General features: G+C 39.6%; 2 protein-coding genes across 3 annotated transcripts; one reads left to right on the forward strand and one right to left on the reverse strand.

Moving 5' to 3' along the window:
- Nucleotides 1-26: 26 nt before the first annotated feature.
- On the forward strand, nucleotides 27-1,252 carry LOC123709108 (gonadal protein gdl). The gene is made up of 4 exons (XM_045660239.1): nucleotides 27-234; nucleotides 423-583; nucleotides 809-942; nucleotides 1,079-1,252. The coding sequence occupies exons 1-4, from the start codon at nucleotides 149-151 to the stop codon at nucleotides 1,223-1,225; spliced, it is 528 nt and encodes a 175-aa protein (XP_045516195.1). The 5' UTR covers nucleotides 27-148; the 3' UTR covers nucleotides 1,226-1,252.
- A 100-nt stretch (nucleotides 1,253-1,352) lies between these two features.
- Nucleotides 1,353-10,732, reverse strand: LOC123709105 (1-acyl-sn-glycerol-3-phosphate acyltransferase gamma-like). 2 transcript variants are annotated; one of them, XM_045660234.1, is made up of 8 exons: nucleotides 10,478-10,732; nucleotides 9,955-10,166; nucleotides 9,606-9,778; nucleotides 6,815-6,976; nucleotides 5,555-5,755; nucleotides 3,167-3,304; nucleotides 2,719-2,938; nucleotides 1,353-2,454 (listed from the first exon to the last, which is right to left on the reverse strand). In XM_045660234.1, the coding sequence occupies exons 2-8, from the start codon at nucleotides 10,133-10,135 to the stop codon at nucleotides 2,375-2,377; spliced, it is 1,155 nt and encodes a 384-aa protein (XP_045516190.1). In that variant the 5' UTR covers nucleotides 10,136-10,166; nucleotides 10,478-10,732; the 3' UTR covers nucleotides 1,353-2,374. The 2 variants fall into 2 exon arrangements, with proteins under 2 accessions (XP_045516190.1, XP_045516191.1); XM_045660235.1 differs by lacking the exon at nucleotides 10,478-10,732 and adding an exon at nucleotides 10,251-10,357.
- Between the last annotated feature and the right edge of the window lie 15,237 nt (nucleotides 10,733-25,969).

Below are 25,969 nucleotides of genomic sequence, written 5' to 3' on the forward strand. Positions count from 1 at the left end.
ATCTGTGTTTTAACTTTTTTTTTTTCATTGAAATTTGAAAGTAAAAACCATTAAATAAATTAATCAGAAATGAATAACGATATTGATATTCGAAGTAAAACAAGATAAGAGAATAATTGAACAAACAAAAGTTTATGACAGAATAAGTATGAATGAACCGACACCAGAAGCCTTGCAGAGAAAATTATATTTTCTTCTCGAACAACTACAAGACATGGCCAGAGAACTACCACCGTAAGTACTTTAATTTTGGCATTTACGTAACTACTGCTTATTCTATGGTTGGTAAATACCTAGCAATTACTAATGAAATTGTAGCTAGTAGAATTTAGTACCAACTTACTCCGATTATTATTATTGTTAACACTACCAAGTATAACAGGATCCTAGATTATTTAGAAAAATATTACTTTCTTTTCCAGCAAGTACCAAATGAGAGTACCTATAGAATTGTTATCAGGACTAGCTAATTGTCTCTTAAATGATACTGTTTTTGAAATAGTTAAAGGTCTTATGGAAATTCAGCATGTCACTGAAAAACATTTATTTCAACAACGATTGCAAATTATCAACAAACACACATGTAAGTAGCCTGTAACTATTGTATGTGTAAGTCTATGCCAATATTATAAAGAGTAAAAAGCGACCTGAGTTCCTAATAAATAAATTCAATAACATTACTGGACCAAATTTAATTCTTTACAGAATAAAACTAAGTTGCATTTCCTAAATATAAAAAAATACCAGTTGTGTGAAGGCTCCTGGCTTCTAGTTATTAAATAACTGTTATCGTAAACTTAACTTTTAGCAGAAATTGAAAGTTTGGTCAACTCATCACTAACTCCTGAAGAAAAAGAAGACCAGAGACATATTCTGTTGAAAAGACATAAAGAAGAACTTAAACTGACAGACATGAAATTAGTTATACAATTAGATCAAAAGGTACAGTAGACGCTTGATTATTCAAGTAACAATTAGAAAGGTTCTAATAAAAATTAATGAAGTAGCTTTAATTCCTATCAATAATTGCAAAAAATCTATGGCTTAGCATGATTTCAAACAGCTAATGTTTTTACAGGTTAGTGATCAACAAGATACATTGGAAAAAGCTGGAGTGCCAGGATTTTTTGTCACTACCAAACCAATAGAAATCAAAGTTCAAATGTACTTACTTGATTTTATTTTAAGATTAAGTAAGATGTATATACCTCAAGACTTACAATAAAAACAAGATAATTATGTGTTTTAACAACTGGCCTGTAACAAATAACAAATTGAAAAAATACTCACACATTCTTAGATCCTACAAGAGCATCTCATACTCCTCTAGAGTATGGTAATTAAACACAAAATATTGGAAAGTATTTAATATAAATTGCTACAACAACTGCAAAAGAATGTACACAAATATATTGTAATTATTTCATCTAAATATTACAAACCAATTATACAATGTTTAAGTTTCCAAATCTGAATGAGATAACTGACCTTTGTATTGAGAATTTTAAATTTCATATATTTATGCTTCTGACTCGACAAATAAATAATAGCAAATAAAAACAAACTATCTAATATCACACAAAAAATTGCACGTTGATAGCGCTTGTGCTGATTGTGATACCAATAAAATACACTGTACATATACGGTTACAGAAATTATTATACTCCTTATAAAAATGACAAAACAGGTATCAATAGGTAAGATAATAACTTCAAAGTGCCATTTTTAATTTACAAACAATAAATATTTCTCTCATTAATTTTAAGTTCTAAAAAGTAGTCGTAGAACAAAACCAGCACTCGTTACACTGTAATATAAAATTCTATATATCATAAAAATTATATTACAACAATATTTATTAGAATACACACAAAATAGTTTGTTTAAAAATATAATTTATCTTGTGAATTGGAGCGTTTCTGCCAATTTAAAGTAATAGGTGTCTTTCATTATAACAGATTTAAATGTGTGAACAGCAAATAGCTCTTGTAATTAATACTTTAAACTGAATGCATTTTTTGCTTACGCTTAGCATTCCAGAATGAAAATTCTTGTATTGCTAATATCGCTACCATAGTTAACAAATTATAATATTAGAGTGATCTCAAATTTCAAGTTAACTCACAACACACAAAAATTAATTGTTAACTCCTTTAAAAGTATCTGAAAAAATTTAACTATTTGTGCATACCTTTCTGAAATCCTAGAGAAAAATAGAATTTATACAATTTACACAAATCAATACAAAAATACTTTTGGAGGATCCGCTATGTATTTTTTATATTCCATTAAGTATAAAACGAACGTTCAACAATGTCATTTAATATAGAATTAGTACTTTGTCATTACAATTAGTATTAATAGCACAGAATGCTACTTTTTCTTCTCTGTTCCATACGAAGAACCGTGGCTGATTTGGGACATCCCAATCGATTTTTGAAGGAGTATGTAAACTGAAAGAAAAAATTTATAATTCTTTAACCCTTAACTATCTAAGTCGTTACGCATAGTTCTTTGTTCCTTCAAAACTAAACAACGTCTCGTACTGAAATTAAAAGATAACTAGAAAAGATAAACAATTGGAACTTTAAAATCTTATTAACTACAAGTTGAGAAAATCTCCAATGACGACGATTAATCATACAAAAGAAATTTAATAATAACAATTTTTTATAATTCAAATGAAATGAAAATTGTCTTATAAAATGGATACTTACAAGCTGCGACAATAGCAGCGCCAATCGAGAAGTAGATAAGCCTTCCGCTGAACAGAAGTCCCACTAAGTAATAGAGCATCGGAGTTAGGGTTACGATGGCCCATCCCACGGTGTTTATCAGCGAATAGATGCGAGGGGCACGGTGGAACGGTTCCACTCTCTTCACACCAGACTCTTGGAAGAAATCACCCGTATTCGCAAAAGATTCCATCATTTTGTCCTTAAAACATAATTCTAAATGAAACTCGGATACTCTGCGAATAATTTCATAAATTCGAACCGACAACTTGAAATCTTTTGTAAAAGAATAAATTTAATCTGTGGCGCGTGAGTGCGTGAAAGTCACAACATTCCCAGACGCCACTTCACGAATTAATCGAAATATAGTTAATGATTCGGATCTGCAAAAGGAAAGAAAAGAAGCTTCACTGAGTAAAACTCAACTCACCTTTACGACGAAGAGATCGTGCAGCCATTTGGCACTTTCGGCTTCTCCCTCTGGAATCTGTTCCACTGGTATTCGCTCGATGTACAAGTGCGCATGCACAGGCTTACCAAACAACATACTCATCAATGTCGGCGGGACCTACGAGGTAACCATTTCATATTATTTCTCCTATATAAAAGAGCTAAAACTATTTGAACGCCGTGTGTAACCGGAATATAACAAGGTCGGAAAGTTTATAAATTTCGTAGGATTAACAATTTGCGACGTCTCGTGATAAATTTATAAACTTGCGGATTTTGTTACCGTTCGGGGACATATACTTAGTCTGGCCATAAATACTGTTACTATTAATAAAAACAAACAAAATATTAAATTTGAATTTGGAATCTGTCATTCTTATTTCATTGTTCAATGGGATTTTTCATTTTGGCGCCAATACATTGCACAATATTTTTCGATATTAAGTTGGAGTTTGGTAATGAAAAGAACCGAATAACTGTGATTGCATTACACAAACAGGTATGGAGCCAAATGCAATTGTTAAAACTCGTCATACGCTTGGTATTAGTAAAATGTTGGTGTACCGGCCTATTAATAGGTACAACGAGGTTCGTACGAAAAAAGGTGGTCTAAGCAGTAAGGGAAAAAATTCAATCCGTACGATTGGCAATGAAGAATTTTACCATGGACAATTGGTGCGTGCTTCTAATGATAACTGGTCTCAAAGTTTAAATGACTGTATTACAGCTAATAGAGACCACTTCGAGTAAGCTTTTTATATTAAAAAAGGTTTTATATTTATGTATTAAACTAATACACTGTAAAAATAATAAATGTTATTTGCAATGGACTTTTTTCTTTGTTTCAGTATTAATGGCAAGACTATGTGTTCAGATTTCATTTGAACATTGACCAACTGCTGACGGCTCACGTGTGTTCCAAAATGTTAATAGCTGATGGTGCGCAATACACCAACATCTCACTAAAATAATATCATCTATGTGTGAATAGGTGCAAGTAGTATTTGAGATATTATCTTTGAACAATAAATCAGATTTTAATATTGCTCTGTCGTATTCATTTATCGCTTCCTCTCAAAGTGGCGAAGACTACTTCAAACCCTTAATTATCGTGGTGAGCCTGTCCGATAGCTTTGAGATAATCCCACCACCTCGAACCTTTGATCCTACCCGTAGGGCTCTGTCTGTTACCTTAGGTTTCTTGGTGCAAATATACACCTGTAGGGCTTTGCGATCCGTAGGATTGTTAGGTACATCTTACCCTCTCATATATTTAGTTATCTAGTGCAGCTCGTTCATACATACATAACATATACAATACAGTTACTCCTGACATACAATACATATAAATATTAAACACACATTTCACAGTCCACTAGCTAGCAAGCTGTAGACTTTGTAGATAACCGTCATTTAAAATCACTTAATTGTAATATATTTCGTTAAAATTTGGCCATACATAAGCTATAAATAAATCGATAAATAATTATTTATGTCACTAAATTATAGATAAAACGGAAAAAAAATCACTCCTAGGGACCAAATGTCATTATAATTAAAATTATAGATATTTGTATTTATAATAACATAATCAAACCCGAAGAACAAAGTCCAGTAGATATAATATACTGCTTACTCATAAAAGATATAGCGACAATATTGAAAAGTCATTATCGTGTTAATTAAGGTATTTTTACGATTTTTATTACATTAATTATAAAATGATGAAATCTTACCAACTTGTTACGTATTTCGTTTATGATTTGAGAGACCATTTTTGTGTCAAATAATAGGTGCTTATAGCGTAAGATTTATTCAAATACAATCGCATTTTCTACAATGACTTTTCTTATTTTATATAAAAGGGCGTTATAAATATTCTTAATCGAGCCTACTGGACGCTCATAATGGGTCATCACAGCCCATAGACACCAATTGTTAGTGGGTGAGTTTCCGGCCTTTAAGGAATGTATACCTACACTCTAACTGAGAATAGTTGGAGGTCGTATATTTCAGGGAAGATCGCGACCGGGAGTCGATTCCACAGATCCCTAGTTCCCAAAGAAAGTGCCTCATGAAACGGACTGTGGAAGACTTCGGGCCATCAATGTGGGACTTCATCTCTCGACTACGTCATTTACGTGTGCCTTTCACACTAAATTTTCAACTTAATTACAAACAAATAACACGAATCATCTTGACAATGTTCATGGTTGTGGCAGCAACAATAAAAATTGCAAAAGCTACATAAAAATAGGGTACATATAGTAATGTGGTTGGAGTTATCCATTAATTTCCATAAAAATTATTACGTACGTATGCATCATCAATTAGTTTCAAAATATTGTACACATTACACTCTACTGACCTTGGCATCTTTCTCGAAGGCCAACTGGATATTGTAAATAACAGGTATTTTTCCTCTGAAGTGTGTTAGACTTGTCGTAAATCCTCTAGTGCGAGGTGTCAAATGATGCTTTAGAAGCGGTAAATTCTTTTCCATTGCGAATTTCAATGACGCCTCATGTTTCATTTCGGTGAATCTAGTTCCTTCGGGTGTCAGTAATAGCTGAAAATAATTTAAGATATTAGGTTAAGGTCTTATTTATTTATTCACACTTCGTTACATTTATACAAAAACAGAAGATATAAGGGATACAACGGGCAGCCTTATCGCTAACACGCGATCTCTTCCAAGCAACTCTAATGAACGAAAAAGTTTAAAAAAGTCATCGTTGTAAGCTGAGGAAGAATGCAAAAATCCAAGCCGTCGTGGATCAGTAGATCGTCATAACATTTTGCTCCACGCGATCTCATGGTTACGACACAAGCGCTACGAATGTTGAGAGAGCTACATTGATCTTGCATACAAAGCGTCGGTATCAATATAATATTTTAAAAAAAGCCTATTTAACACAGTGGGTTTTATCGATACATATTCGACTCTTAACTAACAGGCTATGAAGTTTACAAAATACCAACGTATTACGAAAATTCATAATATACACAGAAATGAGCTGCTGCTAATTCTGAAGAATTGCTAAAAAAATAGAGATACCTTAAAATCGATTATTTTGAACTAAATTAGGAGATTTTATAATTAGAGTAGTGTTGGCGATATATTAGATACAGTGGCGACAAACACCGGATGTCCTCATTATTTTAAATGTCAAAAATGTATATGACAGTTCGCGCCAAATCTCAACTTTTTTTTTTTAAATTATTTTATGGCCTGGTAACCGAGACCTTTAAGCCAAATCTCAACTTTAAATGTTATCCATAAACTCAAAAATCTACAATGTGTTATACACAATAAATACCTACTCACCAATAGATAAAGAAAGATAATGTTTTTCAAAAATAACATTTATAGATAATAATTGCATGTTATAAAAAATAATGTACCTGCACTAATTACAATTAATTGCATTGTCATACAAGGTCGATAAATATTTATTACACATTCATTGAACATGTGAACATTTGTTAAAATAATTTAACATTTTCAGTTAAATTATCATTTAGTCATGAATATTGCGGCTTCTTTTTAGATAATTATTTCTCGGTACGTAAATGGCCAGAATGCAACACTTTTCGTAGGAAATAAATATTGTCTATATTTTCTTACCCATACAGGATCGGGATATTCGCAAATTTTCCCAATCTGCTGCTTTATAATTTCCTTGTCCTTCTCATAAGATCTCTCTAAGAACACAAACTCGGAAAACTTCCACATCCAACCGATGGGCGGCATATATTGGATTGACTTTTTCGCATATGCTTTACAATTCTAAAAGTAAATCATACTAACAATTAACAATAATAAAACCTTATTCACGACCGATGTTTGTGACAAAATTGTTACAATGCTAATGCCTATACTAGGGAGTCCTTGTATTGTGGATATCTAGACTACAATTATTCCATGGTTCATGAGAAAAATAATTTAATGTAAAAGTAGTCTTAGTATTACATATAATGATACAAAGGTCGTTTAAGACGTTAAATATGCGTCGATATATGAGTATACGAAAGGATATGTGTGCGTATTTGAGTGTATTCTGTATTTGAGTGAGTGTGTCGTACCAAAATATGTAGAATCTCAGAATCCATAGATTGGGAGATTTTATTATAAAGGAAAGGGAGCCTAAATGCAAAAAATCGTTGCAACATTTTCATTACGTATTTAGTTATGTCTTTGGGTAATAGATAAAAATATAAATATAGGTCAAATTGCAACAAATATGATTAGTTACATCTATCCAAACATCTTTGTTATATTTTAAGAGTAAATATGAAAATTCAATAATTTATACAAAGGAGTACTTAACATTTTGAAAAGTCTATTAATTTGAATATGAATTAAACTTGCAACGAATAGTATATTCGGCAGTATACCGAATATTCGGCGAGGCCCCTGACCGAATAGCCGAATATTAGGCAAAAGTATTCGGCTGGATTTTGGCGCCAAAAACGTTTGAATATTTTCATAAATTAGTAATATATCACGTCATAACAACCCGTATACATGGTGGCAAGCAAGGAAATTTGAATTCCCGTGTTTGATTAAGATTGCAGCAAAATATTTTGTCGGCGCCAGGAAGTAGTGTTTATTTAGAGCGCCTTTTCTCTGAAGCTGGGATGGTCTACGAGAAGAAAAGAAGTAAACTACTTCCTAAAAATGCAGAAAAGTTAGTCTTTCTGCACCATAACCTCCCCCTTCTAAATTTTGATTATGAAAATAATTAAAATGCATAGAAAAATTCTTAACTTGTTTAATACAGAAAATGATTAAATTATTTACCTGTTCTATGTACCAATGACTACTTAATGAATGATTATAAAAGAACCTTACCCTTCTAAATTTTGATTACCACAATAATTCAAACACATAGAATCCCTCATTTTTCCAATTCAGAAGATGATTATGTACCTGTATTACGTACCAATGACTACCTAAATGATTAAAACAGAAATTAAAATATATACTTAATCAATCGATTTAAATTTTTCTCTATGACAAAATATATTATTTAACTATTCGGTATAATATGTAGATACTATTCGGTACTCGATATATACCGAATAGTAACCGAATATTCGTTGCAAGTCTAATTTGAATTGGTATTTGTGTAATATTTATGAATCGTATTCGGTTATGCTAGTAAAGTCTAGAGATTGTTCACTTCTATAGTCTGTGCGGAAAAAGAACCGCCGTAGGATTTGAGGTCCCTGTGGCCTGCACCTGCTACATTGCCTCTTTTATATTGTCGTCTTAATAGTCAACATTAATCATCTTAATTCTTTGATTTAGTATTTGAAAAAAATTAAAGTTATATTAAAATAAAAATAATCTTCAAATTCGAGCACTATATCAGTACACATTACTGTCACGTTGGTTCTGTTTCTGTCCGGGAACTTACGAGGTTTCCAGCACACGTCCCCAAATAATAATTATGTACATATAAGCTTTCATAATTAGGAAATGTACCACGACTATAATATAGGATTTCTAAGTTACATAAGGCGTTGATTTGTTAACTACAAAACACCGAAACTGAAGGCATACAATTCAACACATATTGAATTTTGTAAGTAACACTATATTTAAGGAAACACCACTCCACAAACCTAAAGTAATGTTCAAGTTTTCTCTAATAAAAATGCCTTTAATTAAACAAGGCAAAGTTTGAAATGTTTTAAGTATCCTAACATACTTGTCACGATTTCTTTTATACTTATGTCCAACTCATAAGTACCATTCTAAGCATTGAACTAAACAACAATTATAAGTACATTTGTAAAGAATATTGTAAATAATTCAAACAATTACATAAATGGAAATCCACATTATTTTCCCCACAATGTATGTCTGTAAAGGTATGTATCCTACATATTCAGTCAAGTTTACAGGGTAGTTCCATTTGATCATAAATGTTGTGTTATTATGTGTTTAGAATACTTAACATAAAACAATATTGAATATGGCATTATACATAATTTCTCCCCAGTAGCAACAGGCAGCAATTTATGAATAAAAATTGTCAAAATACACATTGTCAAAATACAATTATTATATTATATTGATAATAGTTGATAAATTAATGATAAGGTTTTGCAAAGATTTGTTAGTTAATACAATATTATTAATAAATCCCCTGATATAAATCACCTACATATCAGAATGTGATTGATAACATTATAATTTCAAATTATATAATCTAATTAGGAAAACCTTATTTGGAGTTGCAATGATTTTATTAACTAAAGTTAAGATGCATAACAGAAGAAGAGAAGCATAACTTCTAAAACTGTTTCAATAAGATATCATGTTGAGATTAAAGTACCAAAGAGAAATCGAAAGTATTGTTTAATGTACAAAGACAAGGACAACAGATATAATAAGAATAAAAACTTACTCCTAATACTCCAATACCATCACAAAATTGCCATCCCATCAGCCAATCTATCTCATAACTATGATTCATGATAAGGTACCCATGTTCTTTGCCATAGTATTTATCATACTCATCTTTGTTAACATAAATTGTTAGGTTTGTTCCTGCCCACCATTCTGACATAAACACCAATTCTGAAAATATTAAATAACTTACAAATGCTGTATAGAATATACAAATTTAAGTCATAGCAAAAGTAGTCTAATAAGACCTAGAAGTACAAAAATAGATTGTAAGTATATCATTAAAGTAATAGTTATTTCTACATATATAAAAAGAATTGATATAGTTTATAACTTTGATTACTTACGACATGCAAATGAATATGAGAGGTAGTAATTTATTTTTCTGTACAATGTTTTATTAAAAGGCCGAAGACCAAAATATAAAATAGCCTGCACAAAATTTAGCAGCAGGCCAGAAGTAAAGTATGATATTGCAAAACATAAATGCACAAGTGTTGACTGCTTTAAGAAACTTAACCAGAACATTTTGTCAGCTCCCTTGGTTATTCATGTAAACCTAAAAAAAAAAAATTATTACACAAGATAGCTAAATATTTCAACAAAATAAAACAATAAAAAGATGTAAACACTATTTGCATACTCATTGCATTATAGGAAAGACGATGACTACATATAGCAAGGTGTTTCTTGTTAAGAATTAAAAGAAACAAAAAAATTATAGACGTACTTATCACCTATTGCACAAATTGCTAAATAATTCTAGTTTAATCGACAAAGACTACTACTATCTACAATTCCTATATATAATATTCTGAAGAATATATGTTACGTATTCAAGTATTTAATCTCTATAACTAAAATAAATACCTGTTTAATATGAATTCATGTAACAATTGATGTTGGTTGGCTTCGATTATTCAGTACATTACCCAATTTAAGATTCCTAAGTATTGTTGTGCGTGAAGAAAATGAATGAAAAACCCGAACAATCAAATTCAATTCAATTAACGTAAAAAATTAATATGCGAAGAGCAAACCAACGAAATTTTTTGCATTTTTTTTCTTAGATTATTTGACAGACTAAGACCATAGAACTATGAAGTACGAGGCAGAGTACAAAGTTAGGCAAGATTATTTTCTATCTGCGATCTTAAAAATATGTAATGACGTTTGTTCCGAAAATTTGATATTGTGATTTGTCAAACTTGAGAGTATTGTCTATGTCATGGTTGATAGTATTGTTGTTAAAGTAAAAATATTTCCCAATATGACCGCACCTCCTTTCTGTATTCCTTACAATTACTACATGTTCCGTTTCCGACTAAAATCTCCTGCCTTTTGCTTTATCCTTTATTGTATTATAATGTATTATCTTCTTTCATAATCAATAATAATATTAAGATGTAATATGTTTATGTTCATATTTTGTTTTTAACTAGCTTATCCCTTTGTTTACTTTTGATGTCTTTGTTTATTTTTTCTTGAGTGTAGTTTCCCAACCTCTTACTTGAAACTGGCATAAAGTCAAAACTATTGCCATAATTTAAAAAAAAAAGTAAAGATACCGTTGTAACTTGTAATCTCTTTCGATTTTCGAATACAATATCACCATAGCACTAACTGCTACTTACTTTTTTATTATGTTACTCTTGCTCGAAATATTGTTTGCGTTGTTATAAGTATGACGGCGCCACTATCAATGTTTTGTAAAACTGATGGCGCCATTATCAATGTTTTGTAAAACAACGTGCAACGGGCGATTAGTCGAACGATCGTACGATGTGTCACTCGATCCCCACTACAGAACCAATATAAAGCAGCGCGCGCACAACTCAGGCAGTCGTTCATCGACCATTGCCCGGTGCGCACGTTACGTAATTACCGAGTAGACTTCGAAATATTTACCTATTGAAATCGTATTGAATTAAGAGACTGAAATTAGAATTGGAATAAATCAAGTGATTGGGAGAAAACTTTGTGTTTGTTATCTTAACAATGTCGGGGCCTGACGCTACATCAGAAGTGGGATCCACCCCCACAACAACCCTGATTGGGGGAAAAATACGCTCCAACAAGCGTCCAGTCCCCCCAATCAGCAAGAACAAACCCGGAACCTCTCTCTCTAAGAGAGAGGAGGTCCATGCGGCTGAGCAATCACAGCCGCATCACCTCGAAGGTCCCCCACCGAAAAAGGAATGTTGAATTACTGACCACTTGTAATTTCCATCCTCGGCCTAGAACGTATTGCTACATTCTAAACCTACACAGTCTCCTTTCTATAGTTCGATGCCCACTGCATACTATAGAAATTCGACCGTGCCCTCCATGTACGGTTTAAGCACTCGCCCGGTACCGTACAACTCTACCAAAGGCCGAGAACAAATTTAAAACTTGCACTCGAACCGGGAATCGAACCCAGTACCCCTCACCACAGCAGTCACATACAAAGACCGCTAGGCTATGAGGCCCTTTTTTTTTTTTTTTTTTTTATGAAGGAGGTAAAAATGCACAGCTGCAGGCCCGCGAGCGCATGCAGTCGCTATCGCGGGGACTGTGGGGATGGTTAACTCTTATCCCTCTGCTAATCAGAGGGGAGAAACCCGACCCACTAAAATTTCCTCCTGAGCCCTCCATATCGCCTGCTATGCCGGACATATTCATTCTGAATGAATGACGTCTGGCACCGCATTGAGTCCCCCGGGGGTCGCACTAGGCATTCAACCCAGGGAACTCAGGCGAATATGACTGCATACGGGCTCAGCGACGGCGCAGGGGGATACTGTTGGGCAAACGCTCCTCGCGTCTTGCCCCCGCACCCCCGCCTCGCCGCCGCCGAGCACAACCCCTTCGGCCATCGCCACGCACCTCCCGCTGACGCTCGGCAGCCTCCTTCTGCAGCAGGACATGCTCACAGAAGAAGGCCACCGCACGCCATGCCTCTTGGCTACCAAGCATTGCTGCAACAACGCTCGGTAGCGAGAGGTCCGTCCCGACGACCGACACTAGGTCATGGCGTTGCCTCGACCAAGTGGCACAATCGGCCAGGGTGTGCTCCGCCGTGTCCTCTGGGGCACCACAATGGTGGCAGATGGGAAGGGTTTCCCGCCTCGCCACCCTGTGCAGATACCGCCCAAAGCACCCATGCCCAGACAGTATCTGCGCCATCCGAAAGGACACGGCTCCACTCGGGCGATTCACCCATTCCCGTAGGCATGGGCGAATCGCCTCCACGGTGCGTACTCCCGCCCTAGGCATAGCCAGATCATGGGCCCATCTATTAAAGGTGGCCTCCCTGGCTTGCCTCCTTGCCGGTCCGACCAGTTCAGCCCATCGGCCACCTGCCCTAGTCTCACACTTGAGACGATACAGGTCGCCTAGGGCCAACGCCTCTAACTCCCAGGGGGGAGTCCCCGCCAACAGGCACGCCGCCTCGAACGAGACGGTCCGGTAGCATCGAGCCGCCCGAACTGCCATCACTCGCTGTGGCCTAGGCTATGAGGCCCTAACCTAACCTAACCTAACCTAACCTGAGTAAAGGGATGCATCCAAGGCTCGATTAGCGGCCCCACTTTCTGGAACGACCCTCTACTGGTCGAATTAGAAGAAGATGGGACATACGCACAGACTTTCGCAGACGATGTGGTGCTAATGTTCAGCGGAACGGATACGCACTCCATCGAAAACCGAGCAAACGTTGCCCTCGAGTATGTGAGGAAGTGGGGTATCGAGAATAAGCTCAACTTCGCGCCACAAAAAAAACCAAAGCAATGGTGCTGACGAGAAGGTTGAAGTTTGATACCCCAAAAATCAGAATGAATGGACAAGACATAGACATAGAGAAGGAAATAAAACTACTGGGACTGACTATAGACGAAGGGCTAATGTTTAACAAGCACGTGCAAAATGTCACGAGAAAAGCGGCAGACATACATAAAAAAAGTAGCTAGAATGGCGAAGCTGGAATGGGGAATGACGGGAGACATGGTACACCAGGTATACCAAGCCGTCATAGAGCCGATAGTTACATACGCGTCGGCAGCCTGGGCACCATCAGTCAAGAAACTGTGTACAAGGAAAAAGCTGGAGACGCTGCAGAGGGCCTTTGCACAAAAAATTGCAAAAACATATAGGACGGCATCGCTAAATTCCGCGACGCTATTGGCGGGGATACTACCCCTCGACCTCAGGGTGGAAGAAGCCGCCGCAATGTTTGAGGCCAAGAGGGGGTCGTCTTCAGATAAGCTTCGCCATCACCAATGACCCCGGCCAATTACAAAACGACGACAACACAACCATATACACGGACGGAAGCAAGACGGAGAGAGGAGTGGGAGCTGCCTGGACAAAATGGGAGAACGGTAGAGAGATAAAATGGAAGAAAATAAAGATGGCCCCTTACTGCACCGTTTATCAAGCAGAGCTGGCAGCTCTCGTTGGTGCAGTAAGGGAGGCGGCGATGGGGGGTACTAACGTGAACATCTGCAGTGACTCGAGGCCATCGCGGGCGGACGCTCTCGAAATCCCCGAGTCGTCGAGATCCGCCGACAACTAGTGGAGAGCCGAAGAAACGGCCAAAATATAAAACTACACTGGGTGAAGGCGCACGTCGGCACAGAGGGGAATGAGAGGGCGGACGAACTCGCGAGGGCCACGGCGGATACCTCAAAGGTCAAAGCAGTCCACGTGGAGTACCCGCTATCGCACATAAAGAAGGAAGTGAGAAGGAAGACGTTAGAAGAGTGGGACCGGCGGTACAAAGAGGGATTAAACGGAGGAACAACAAAACTGTTCCTAAAAAACATCACAGAGGCACAGAAAAACATAAGAAAAGGAAGATTCAGTCCTGAAATGACACAGGTCCTCACAGGCCATGGGCCCTTTGCTGGGTACCTGTGCCGTTTCAAACTAAAAGAGTCGCCTGACTGCGAATGTGACAGTGGGGTGGAACAATTCATCCCTCACCTATTAACGGAGTGCCCGATTATTGCCTCCTCCAGGTGCGACCTGGAACAAATGACTGGCATGTCGCTTAGTCTCCAGGGACTGCCCGACATGCTAGCTTGTCACAGGACGCACCTAAGGGTTTTTGCCAAAAAATTACCAGGAGAACTTCTAAGTTCAATGAAAGTAAAGCCAGGGCGGGGACCGCGAGGCGGCCGGCGCCCACTTGCTAATGGGTATTGTGAGAATACTCACGGATAAGTGAAATCCGCCCACCTCGCGGGCCACGTCTCGGTATAGGAAGGACTGTAAGAACTTAGAGTAAGAAATTAGATATAAGTAGGTTAAGACAAGACTGTGATAATTTTGTGTTAAATCCTAATAAAAAATTGAGTTGTGTTGTTAACCTAACCTAACCAGTCGCAGTTGAACCGCCGTCCGAGTCGGTCAGAAAATAGTATCGCTCCGGGTCTAAAAATCCTAAAAATATGTTTTTTGTCGCGAATAACACATTGTTATATATCATTTTGTGCGTCTTGTGACGACGAATCTGAAAATATAAAGTTTGTGTAACGAAAAATTTACTTAAGTGACAAAAAACCCAAAAAATTGCAAGAAATTTGTGACAAAAGTGAGTGCGACGCGCAAACCAGATCGGTGACCCTAAAATTTTTGTACACCGATAGATGTGCCTTTGCAAGCCGCTTCGATTGATGCCTCATTTGGAGTTTTTGGCCTGAAGGTTTGGGAAAAAACTTTATAAAACAAAAAAGGGGCTTGACCCCCAGACGGCGAAATAGAGCCGTCCCCCACTGGTGCTATATATCAACGCTATATACGACGTGCCTTAAAAAGCCGAGAAGATTGACATATAGCACAAAAAAATTGGACTTGGGGAAAAATTTTTAAAGGCTAAAAACCATTATAACCTAAGAGAAACCAACTTATTTAAATAAATAAAAACTAAAGCGGTGACCCCAGCACAAAAAAAGCCGCGTTTAAAGAGGGGTCGAGGGGAATTTTCCGACCAGAAACAAACAAGTAAAAGGGGAAAAACTTGAAAACAACGTGGCACGTGGTCGGTGCTCCCGAGGGAAACTATCAACGTGCGACACACCAAAAAGAATCTCTCGTCGAGTTCTACAGAAAAACGCTTCGAGAACAAAAATCTACTCAGCGGTTCCGGAGAAAAGACGACGGGAAGACTCAGTACAAAAAACAGGGAATAACTCGGGAACGGTTGGTTTTTTCGCGTTTTTAAGGCCAGTCCAATATATTAATTCGCATTAATATATTGCATTTGTCCACCTGGTCTGCCCCTACCAGGATCTAAATTAAAAAAATTTAAATTAAAAATTTAAAAAATTTAATCAAAAATTCCAAAACTTTAGAAATATTAAAAATCTTTGGCTCTAAATATCTCGAAAACGGTGCATTTTTCGTATACGTATACGTAGTAGTATACGTATACTTAGCAAGTTTGGACAAATTAGGGGAACACATACATATAAAAAACGCACCGCACCCAAGGACACGTCCGCCTGATCACCCACCACAAAACACCATATAGGTGCGACGGCTCAATCGACTCCACTCAAAAAGTGGATTCATTTGATAACCACCGCACCTGTTTACACACACACATCCGCGACCTACACACACACACTCACACACACAAACACAAAGTGTGACGGCTCTTTTAACTCCTCTTGAGGAGGAGAATTAGCCCATGCTAACCCCTCAATAGTAGGGAGACACACACCTTTCAGCGGACGATCCAGCGCGCGAAATATTTATCTAAAGTGAACCAGCCCTTCCCGAGGATACGAAATAAATCCCTAAAGCCCTGTATATACCTGACTGTGATTAAAATATTTTTATCGACTGCCTTTTTCCCTTTTGGGAAAAGACACTAGCTTTAAATCAAGTTAAGTAAGTTAAGCTATGAACTATCGACAGAACTTCCCCCTATTGGGAATCGTTATATAATACTTGCAAAATTTGACAAATTGACGGCTGCCACCCTTTTGGGGACAGACCCTTCCTATTAAATATTGCAAATTTGTACTGACTCGGCTACTACCCTATTGGGAGTAGACCCTAGGATAAGTTTATAGATATAATTTAACTATTGTATACAAAAAATCTGTTATTGTTTTATTGACACGGTCACAACCCTATTGGGAGTTGACTCTAGGCTAAGTAATTTATTGAACTTTTAAAATCCAAACAACAAAATAACCAAAATGATGGGTATCCGAACCCCCCCAAAAAGTCAAACGACAGCGCCCGGGATCAGGCGCAGTATAGACAAGTGGGAGGAGGCCTCCAACCAGGCCCAAAGGGTGGCAAAAGAGGCTCCCCTGACTGAAGCGTGTGGAGGAGAAAAGTCCCCTGCTCCTACCCAGAACAGGGAAAAAGAAGCTAAAAATTGCTACTTAAAGGCAATGGCGCACCTGGCTGACTCCAGAAACATAAAAACAGATATCAAAACCGGAGTACAAACAGCAGTAAAACAGCTGTACCAGCTGGTAAAGGAGGCGGAAGAGGAAACAACTAAAAACCCAATCACAAAAAATACACCAAAAAAGAAAATAGACACGATGATAGACATAAGCGAAAAGCTACAAAAACAAATCACAAAGCTAGAAACAGAAAACAGAAAACTGGAAAAATGCAGGAAAGAAATAGAAGACCAGGCCAAAACCAGAGATGTAGGTATCCTGACCGAAATCAGGAAAGAATTAGAAGGAAAAGAAAAGAAAGACATGGAAAGGCAGGAAAGCCTAGAAACAAAATTAAGGACGTACGCGGCAGCGACAAAGGAGAATCTCATGCCCAAACACGCGGGAGCTACTACACATAAAACTCATGCACTCTATCATAGTAAAATCATCTGGCCCAGAAACCAGCGGAGAAATTCTGGAACATATTAGAAGCAAAATCGACGCCAAAAATACCGCCCTAAATGTGGATAGGATCCGGAAAGTTAAGGACCAGAGGGTTGTGTGCACCTCATCAAAAAGAATAACCGAAATACGGGACCGCCTAAAGGATGACCAAAAACTAACAGTGGAGGAACCCAAAACCAAAGACCCACTCGTCGCACACACACCGATGAAGAAGTGGTGAGCGCGCTGTTAAACCAAAACAAGCAACTCTTCCAAAACATAGCAAAAGAAGAAACAAAAGCCTCGGTAAAATATAGAAGAAAAACGAGAAACACGCTAGAGAGACAGACCACATAATACTGCAGGTATCCCCGCGCATATGGAAGGAGTTAACAGCAGCAGGTAGAGTCCTTATAGACTTTCAACGCATAGCTGTGTTCGACCAGTCGCCATTAATGCAATGCTCCAAGTGTCTTGGCTATGGTCACGGCCGGAAGCACTGCAAAGAAGCAGAGACGACCTGCTACCACTGCGGAGGAATAAAAATTGATTGCCCGGAATACAATGATGGGGCTCCCCCGACATGCATAAACTGTAAAAAGACGAACGCGACCCAAACCTCACACATCATCACAACGACTCGGTATGACCAGTTAGAAAACGAATGGAAAACATAGTCAAAAGCCGAGTGGCATATTGCTAAAGGCACCCCAGCGCCAGCCAAGACAATAACGATCGTCCAAATAAATCTGCAGAGGAAAAGGCTTGCTACCGAGGAACTCATCCAAGAAGCAATAAAAAGGAAAATCTCAGTAGCCCTGGTACAAGAGCCCTATATAGGGTCGATAGGGAAAATGAAGGAGTACTCGGGAGTGAGAGTAGTGCAGTGCCAAAACCCCCAAATAGGCAATGTGGTCAAAGCCGCCGTAGTGGTCTTCGACACGGATATTGATATAACCCAGCGATGACCACCGCAAACATAGTACCAATCAAAATAAAAACCGCAGAAAGGACTAGCATTGCACTGGTCTCATACTATATGGAGCCTGCCCCAAAACCTATGGAACCCTACCTGAAGCAGTTGGACGAGATCGCACGCGCGATTCAGGGGAGGATGATCCTAGCAGGAGACGCAAATGCCAAGAGCCCGTGGTGCGGCAGTCCAGTGGTTGACGACAGAGGAGAAGCATTTGAAAACACCGTGGCTCAAATTGGCCTGCACATATTGAACGATGGACAGGAACCCACATTCGAAGTCACACGAAAAGGCAAACGAATCGCCAGCCACTTGGACATTACGGCATGCTCGGAAGACCTCCTAGGACTAGTGGAAGACTGGAGAGTGGACCCATACATAGCAACCTCGGACCACAACGCCATTTTATTTAAAATTAATACCACCAAAGCTAAAGTATCAATAAGGAGGGGAATGACAAGAATATATAACACCAAAAAAGCAAATTGGAACCTATTTAAAGAATCATTATTGGAATCACTAAGCAGAGAGCAAATTACCGAGAAGAACATGGAAAGTATTAATAACGTTGAGAAACTGGAAGAAATAATAAATGTATATAGTGAAGCAGTAACTGAAGCGAGCGACACTGCAATCCCCAAACTAAAATCAGGATCAAAATCTAGATTGGCATGGTGGTCTGAGGAACTGGAGCAGCTAAAGAAACGAGTAGTCACAATGAAGAGAAGGATAAAATGGGCGGCTGAGTGCAAAAGACAAAAAGTGATCAGCGACTACCTCGAAGCGAAGAACCACTACGAAAACAAGGCAGAGGAGGCACAAACGCAAAGCTGGAAACAATACTGACAAAAACAGGAGCGCGAAACCATGTGGGAGGGAATCTATAGAGTAATAAGAGGCACAGAAAGAAGGAAAGAGGACATACCACTCACGAACAAAGGGACGCATCTAGACGAAAAACAGTCGGCAGAATTGCTAGCGAAAACATTCTTCCCAGAGGATGACACAGGAAATGAAGACGAAGGGCACAGGCAAATAAGAATAAAAGCAGATAAAGTTAACAAAGGGGAGCATGATGCAAACCATGATCCCCACTTTACAATGAAAGAGCTTATGAACGCCGGCCAAGGCTTCAATCCGAAGAAAGCTCCCGGCGAAGACGGCATAACGGCAGACATAGGCCTGAATGCAATAACCGCAGCCCCGGGTCTATTTCTTGCCATAGCTAATAAATGCCTAGAGCTGGGATGCTTTCCACAAAGATGGAAGAAAGCTAAAATAGTGATTTTGAGAAAGCCGGCCAAGACAAACTACGCAGACCCAAAGTCATATAGACCTATTGGACTGTTGCCAGTAATAGGAATTTTTTTTGAAAAATGGTCGTCGAACGCCTCAAATGGTATCTTGTGCCAAAAACATCGAAAAGCCAGTTCGGATTCATGCCCCAACGTAGCACGGAAGACGCTCTCTACACCGCAGTAAACCATATACGTGAAAAACTAAAACAGAAAAAGATACTGACGTTAGACATAGAGGGCGCCTTCGATAGCGCATGGTGGCCTATGATCAGAGTTCGACTGGCGGAAGAGATTTGCCCACGGAATATAAGGAAAGTGATGGACAGCTACCTTGAGGGAAGGAAAATAGAGCTAACGTATGCAGGACACACAGTCGAACGAAACACGGCAAAGGGGTCAATCGGCGGACCAATACTGTGGAACCTCCTACTGGACCCACTCCTTAGAGAGATACAGGTGGCGGGAGTGCACGTCCAGGCGTTTGCGGACGATGTTCTCCTGATAGCTGAAGGGGAAACAGGGCAAGAAATCCAAACCAAATTGAACAGGGTGCTGGCCCGAGTATATGAGTGGGGAGCTCAAAACAAGCTCCGTTTTGCGCCCCACAAAACAAAAGCAATGGTAGTGACGCGGAAGCTGAGGTATGATGATCCGATCCTAAGCATGAATGGCGAAGAGATTAAAATGGGAAAAAGTATCCGAATACTGGGAGTGGAGGTTGACTCGGCCCTCACATTCAACGCGCACTGTGTTCTGGTATTTGGGTTTTTAAAAAAAGAAAGATGAGTTCAGAATACAATTGAACTTTTAATTTAATTACTATATTTAACAAATATTAAAATAAAGCCAACAAATGTGTGTGCGCGACGGAGGATGATACCGAACTGATTTTATATTTTAAGTATCGTCTCACCTCTCGGTGAGAAATGCTGACTAAACAGAAGGTATTAGTATGTTAGCCAAACAGGGTGCAGGATTATAATATAACAAACCCCCGTTTAAGAGTAAACTTACGGTTTTAGGTAAGTTTGCGAAAAGGATAAAAGGGTAATATAGTTATTCCATACGAAGACGAGGCTGAGGATGTGGGGTTTCACTGTTTGAAGAGGTATTATCTGGATTTTCTATGTCTTTGTTTCGGAAAACGAATTTTTTAGCTTTAACAGATTATAATTGCAATACTTAAGATTATTATAAAGGAAACTATGCTAAAGCTAAAACTAACATAGTCTGAAGGGTCATTAAGGAAATCATCTAAATCATCATCAATTGACTTAATAGGTAAATCGTGAATTAAATTCAAACTATCAAGATTCACATGACGTAACTGATGTGTCGAAATATTAATATTTACTTTAGAAAATTCAATCAAATTGCAACAACTGTCATTGATAATGTTAAAGTTTGAAACTACAGGACTTATAATAATTTCATAAACACTTTTTGCTTCAAATCTATTTTCTTTGCAAAATGCAGTACAACCGGATGTCAAGGTAAGTATTCCGGTTCCTGATATAACAATGTCAATTATTTTGTGATTACATTCAATAGTCAGTTTCTCATCATTGGATTCAACATAAAACCATTTGTTATTATTTAATTTATGCCAGATATCAACTTTACCAAATATAAATTTTGTATTACAAGTTTTAGGTAAATTTTCTACAGCTTTAGTGATTATTTCTGTTTCACATATTGGGTAATTGACAACACTGAGAATATTTAAAGGGTTACAAATATACTGATGTCCAATCATTAAATTACAAGAATCTATATTATCAAAGTTAAAATATAATTTCTTATATTCACTAATGCCTATAACAGGTTTTTTTGCAGTAATAAGTGCAAAAGAATTTGGAGATGTCGGGTTATGAGGTACAGGGATAGGTATAACTTTATAAAGATTGTATGTTTCCACATTTACAAGAGGAATCTTTATTACAAATACTAGATGATTATCGATAACATATGAAACTATTTTAGCGAGGTTCATTTTAGGATGTTAATATTATCTAAATTTAACTCTACAGGGAAATCCTTAAGTCTAGATACATCTTTAATATAATTGCTTAGGAGTAATAATAATTGAAGGATGAATAGTGTTTGATTTTGAAAACAATACACTACTTACAATATCCTCAATTTTGAATGAAAGTGTTAATAGGCTAGCTTGTAACACACTCAAGAGTTCATCCATGTTTGTTTGAAATTTGACAGAGTTGATGACCTCGGAAACGTTTTTGACGGAAAGAGATAATTTATCGATAACATCGTTCAGTAGGATTTGATTCTTATTAAGTTCGTTCATGGAAGCGTTGAAATTTGTAATTGCGGATTCGGAGATGTAGATGCTTTGTTTAATGTTTGAATTAAGATCTTTATCGATTTGTTGCATTTTAGCAATTGCCTTATTATATCTATGTGCGTCATCCTCATTTAGAGTTCCAAATATATGTTTGAATACGGTTCCAATACCGGCAAACCAAGCAGATCGTTTAGATTTGGAAATGAAATCCCGAATTATGTCTTTGAACAATGAATCAAGTGTTTGAATTAAATTGTGAGATTCAAAGTGGTTGAATGATCCGCTTTGTTGACATAAGTAACGAATTGTGCCAAAAGCATTCTTAATATTGTCGATGTGAGTTGGAGCAAAGGATATATCAATTGGGATCACTATGTGAATATGATCATTTATTATTTTTGCAGTGCCTTGTGGATCGAAGTAAATGCCAGGACTCGAGGTGATAGTATGAATGTACTCTTCATTCTCGTTTCCCAGGATAGGATTATAAATTATTAGTCTGTAAGAAGAAATAGAAAATTGAATGCTAATTAAAGTTAAGTCTATCACATAATTTAATTAAACATTAATTAATATTTAGGTTTACTTAAGAAATTACCTTACTACTATTTTTATTGTATTTAGTTTTCACTGTTGACTGCGAGTTTAACTTCGTCATAATGATGTTTGACATGACGACGATTAATTAAAAGAGATAGGGTGTTATTACCATGTATCCTTACCACTTTATATGGACCTTTCCTTATAGGTGATAAGGCTTTACGGAGTCGGACATGGTTTTTAATATACACATAGTCACCGATTTTATATTGTACAGGCCAAGTGTGTCTGTCGTAGTACTGTTTGGATCTTTCTATAGAAATATTGATGTTTTCTAAAGCTTTTTGATGGGAAAGTTTTAAACGATGGTGTAGCATTTTAATATATTCAGGATAAGTGAGATCTGGTTGGGAGGACCACTTCGCTTCCGACCGCCGACCCGTGCGGACGTCTGCTCCAGTGCTCTCTCCGTGTGAGTCATCAGTGCTGTAGTGCCCTCTCGCTCACTCCGTGTGAGTCATCGCCGCTTGCCGCTGTACAGTGCGCACGCGCTGTCCGATCGCTGCCTTGCTGCCTGCCGCCCTCTCATTGGTCGCTTCGCGTCTTCGGTGTTTGGACATCGGGTTGAAGGCTGCAATTTATGAACGCGGGTTTACCTGCGGCCCTCAGATAGCCACCTAACGGTGCCAAACGGTTATCTGTTGGTTAACGCCTTGTGCGGGAGTGTTTTTGTCCGGGGTGCATACACCGTGCCTTTTTCAAGGCGCGTAACAGCCCCTCCGCTTCCTTCAAGTCCTGTGCACGGCCGGGCCTCCTAGTAGGCACGTATTGGGGAGTAGGTACTCCAACTACTGTCTAGCAACCGGCTAAACACAGGTCCACTGTTGGACGGGTCCTGTCACATCCGTAGGGGCTCTTATACCCAATCTCCTACGGGCTGGTTAGGTCGGTGACAAACCACACCTCCGCTATCACCAGCGGAGACACACCACATTGTAGGGCAAGATCACTAGCTAAGGTACTCACCTCACTTAGGCAACTAGGTACACACCCGCCGTCAAACTGTTGGCTTCCCGCCATCAGAATGGCGTCCGGGGATCCACCCCCTGACATGAGCAAAATGCTGTTCTTTTTTCAACAGCGTTATCCAGACGCTCTACGGGCGTTCCAAGAGTCCGAAACCGCGGATTCGCCGCGTTCCCCATCGCCGTCGCCGCGTAAGGCTAAGAAAAATGCCTCCGCGAATGCATCGCGACCTGATACCCTCTCTTGCTCGCGCTCCCTGAAGTGGGAAGCGCCAGCGATGAGGAGACGGGTCAAAATTCACGCCCCTCTTCGGTCATGTCGACCCAATCCACCCCGGCGGTAGCGGCTGACGAAGCCGCAATAAACTCATCTTCCGAGAGCGACGGCTTTCAAACCGTCGGTCGGAAGAAGAAAAAGCGTTCGGCCAACGGCGGTCTTCCCGCCTTAGTGCCTGGACCAAGCCCCCCGTTACGGAGGGCCCTCCCCAGCTCACGTCAGAAGCCTTCCCGCCTCTGCCAACTAAAGCGGCACCCGTGACGCCTTCCCAGGCGCCGGCGCCGACCCCCGTCATAACGGAGAGGCCCACACTTAAGGTGAGCCCTCCAGCTAAAGTCACACTGCGGAGGCCGCCGCGGAATCAGAAAAGGTCCGCGACGCCTTAAATCTTGCGTTTAGCATTGTAGACGCGTTAGATATAGACGCTCTTGTCGCCTTCTCCGAGGCTTTCAAATCCGCCAATAACGCGGAAGACAAGAAACAGCTGGTAATCGAGCACGTCCTGCTCCTTAAGTCCGTGCGACAATTTGCAGACTCCACCACACCGCAATAGCTACGACCACGTCTAGGATCAAGGCTCGATCACTGTCCGTAGTGACTTTCAATGCAAACGGTTTCAAGCCGCAGGCAGATTTGGTTCGAGATTTCCTCGTTCGCCACCAAATAGATATTTTCCTAGTGCAGGAATCTTTCCTCAAGCCCAGCGTTCGCGCTCCCAGATTCGCGAATTACAACGTAGTGCGAAACGACCGACCTACGGAGAAAGGCGGTACGCTCATTTATTATAGACGAGCGCTTCACTGCTCGCCGTTAGACCCGCCCTCCCTTACCAACATAGAGTGCTCTGTGTTGCGCGTAGCCATGACCGGCCATCAGCCGATTATTATCGCGTCAGTGTACCTCCCTCCCGCCAAGGACATACTAGAGAGCGATCTCAGAACCCTGTTTGCGATGGGCCCCTCGGTCTTATTAGTCGGGGATCTCAATAGCAAACACGGGGACTGGAATAGCTCAAAACAGAACCCTAATGGGTTAGCCGTCAATAGGCTTATAGACGTGCTCAATTTCAACGTCATTGCCCCCATACAACCGACTCGCCGTGGCATAACAGGCAACGGCCTTCTCTCAACGGACGTCATAGACGTAGCGGTTTTACGTAACGTGGCACTACAGCCGCGAAGCGTAGAGACGTTACACGAGTTAGACTCGGATCACTTCCCGGTTCACTTTGAAGCCGGCCCTCCTAACACTCGAGAGAAGAGGTTCGAGTCCATTGTCGACTGCCAGAAGTTAGACGAGGCCCTCAAGCCCGCCGACACCTCTGCCCTCCCAAATGTCCCCGACAATTTAGTCTCGTCCGCTCACGCGTTAGACGTGATCTCCTCGGTCACTAATCACATTCAGACCAAGATCGCCGAGTCGTCCCGGAAGGTTCCAGATGAGTTCGCTCAACGCTGGGAGCTTCCCCCGGACGCGAGGCGTCTATTGACCGAGAAGAACGCGGCGACTCGCGCCTTCGCCAGAGCACCGACCGACGAAAACCGCAGAGCACTCTGCGCCTCGCAGCGCCGAGTCAAAGAGCGCATGCGGGAAAATAGAATCGAACGCTGGGACCGCCTTGCCAGCGAATTGTCACCTTCGCACACGGCCTATTGGTCTTTCGCGCGTTCCCTTAAAACCGACACGGTGGCGTCCATGCCCCCTCTCAAGCGTCCAAATCTGCTTGACGCATTCGACGACGACGAAAAAGCCGAGTGCTTAGCCGTCAACCTAGTGGAGCAGTGCACCCCGTATCTCGATCATAGCGACCCGGCGCACGTCGAACACGAGAACCGCGAGGTCGAACGCATCGTAGCACTGCCCCTCCCTCCCTAGCCGCTCCCTCCTACGTCGATCGCCGAGGTCAAAACTCTAATAAAGAGTTCACTGCCTCGTAAATCTCCAGGTCTCGACGCCATCTCGAACAAGGTCCTCCGGTGCCTCCCGCCCCATCTGATATGCCTACTAGTGTCCATTTTCAATTGCCTCCTTCCCGGCGCAGTGGAAAGAGGCCATTGTCATTGGTATTCACAAACCAGGCAAACCCCGTAACAACCCCACCAGTTA

Source organism: Pieris brassicae, chromosome 4 (assembly GCF_905147105.1).
Source record: "Pieris brassicae chromosome 4, ilPieBrab1.1, whole genome shotgun sequence".
Classification (NCBI taxonomy): Eukaryota; Metazoa; Arthropoda; class Insecta; order Lepidoptera; family Pieridae; genus Pieris; species Pieris brassicae.

Bases quoted from the DNA above. Each gene is read 5' to 3' on its own strand.
- LOC123709108 (XM_045660239.1), top strand. From the start codon at position 149: ATGAATGAACCGACACCAGAAGCCTTGCAGAGAAAATTATATTTTCTT. The intron at 235-422 runs GTAAGTACTTTA...TTTCTTTTCCAG, and splicing joins ATGGCCAGAGAACTACCACC to CAAGTACCAAATGAGAGTAC. The intron at 943-1,078 runs GTACAGTAGACG...ATGTTTTTACAG, and splicing joins TTATACAATTAGATCAAAAG to GTTAGTGATCAACAAGATAC.
- LOC123709105 (XM_045660234.1), bottom strand. From the start codon at position 10,135: ATGTTCTGGTTAAGTTTCTTAAAGCAGTCAACACTTGTGCATTTATGT. The intron at 3,305-5,554 runs GTCAGTAGAGTG...GTTACCTCGTAG, and splicing joins CCTTCGAGAAAGATGCCAAG to GTCCCGCCGACATTGATGAG. The intron at 2,939-3,166 runs GTGAGTTGAGTT...TTATGTTTTAAG, and splicing joins ACGATCTCTTCGTCGTAAAG to GACAAAATGATGGAATCTTT.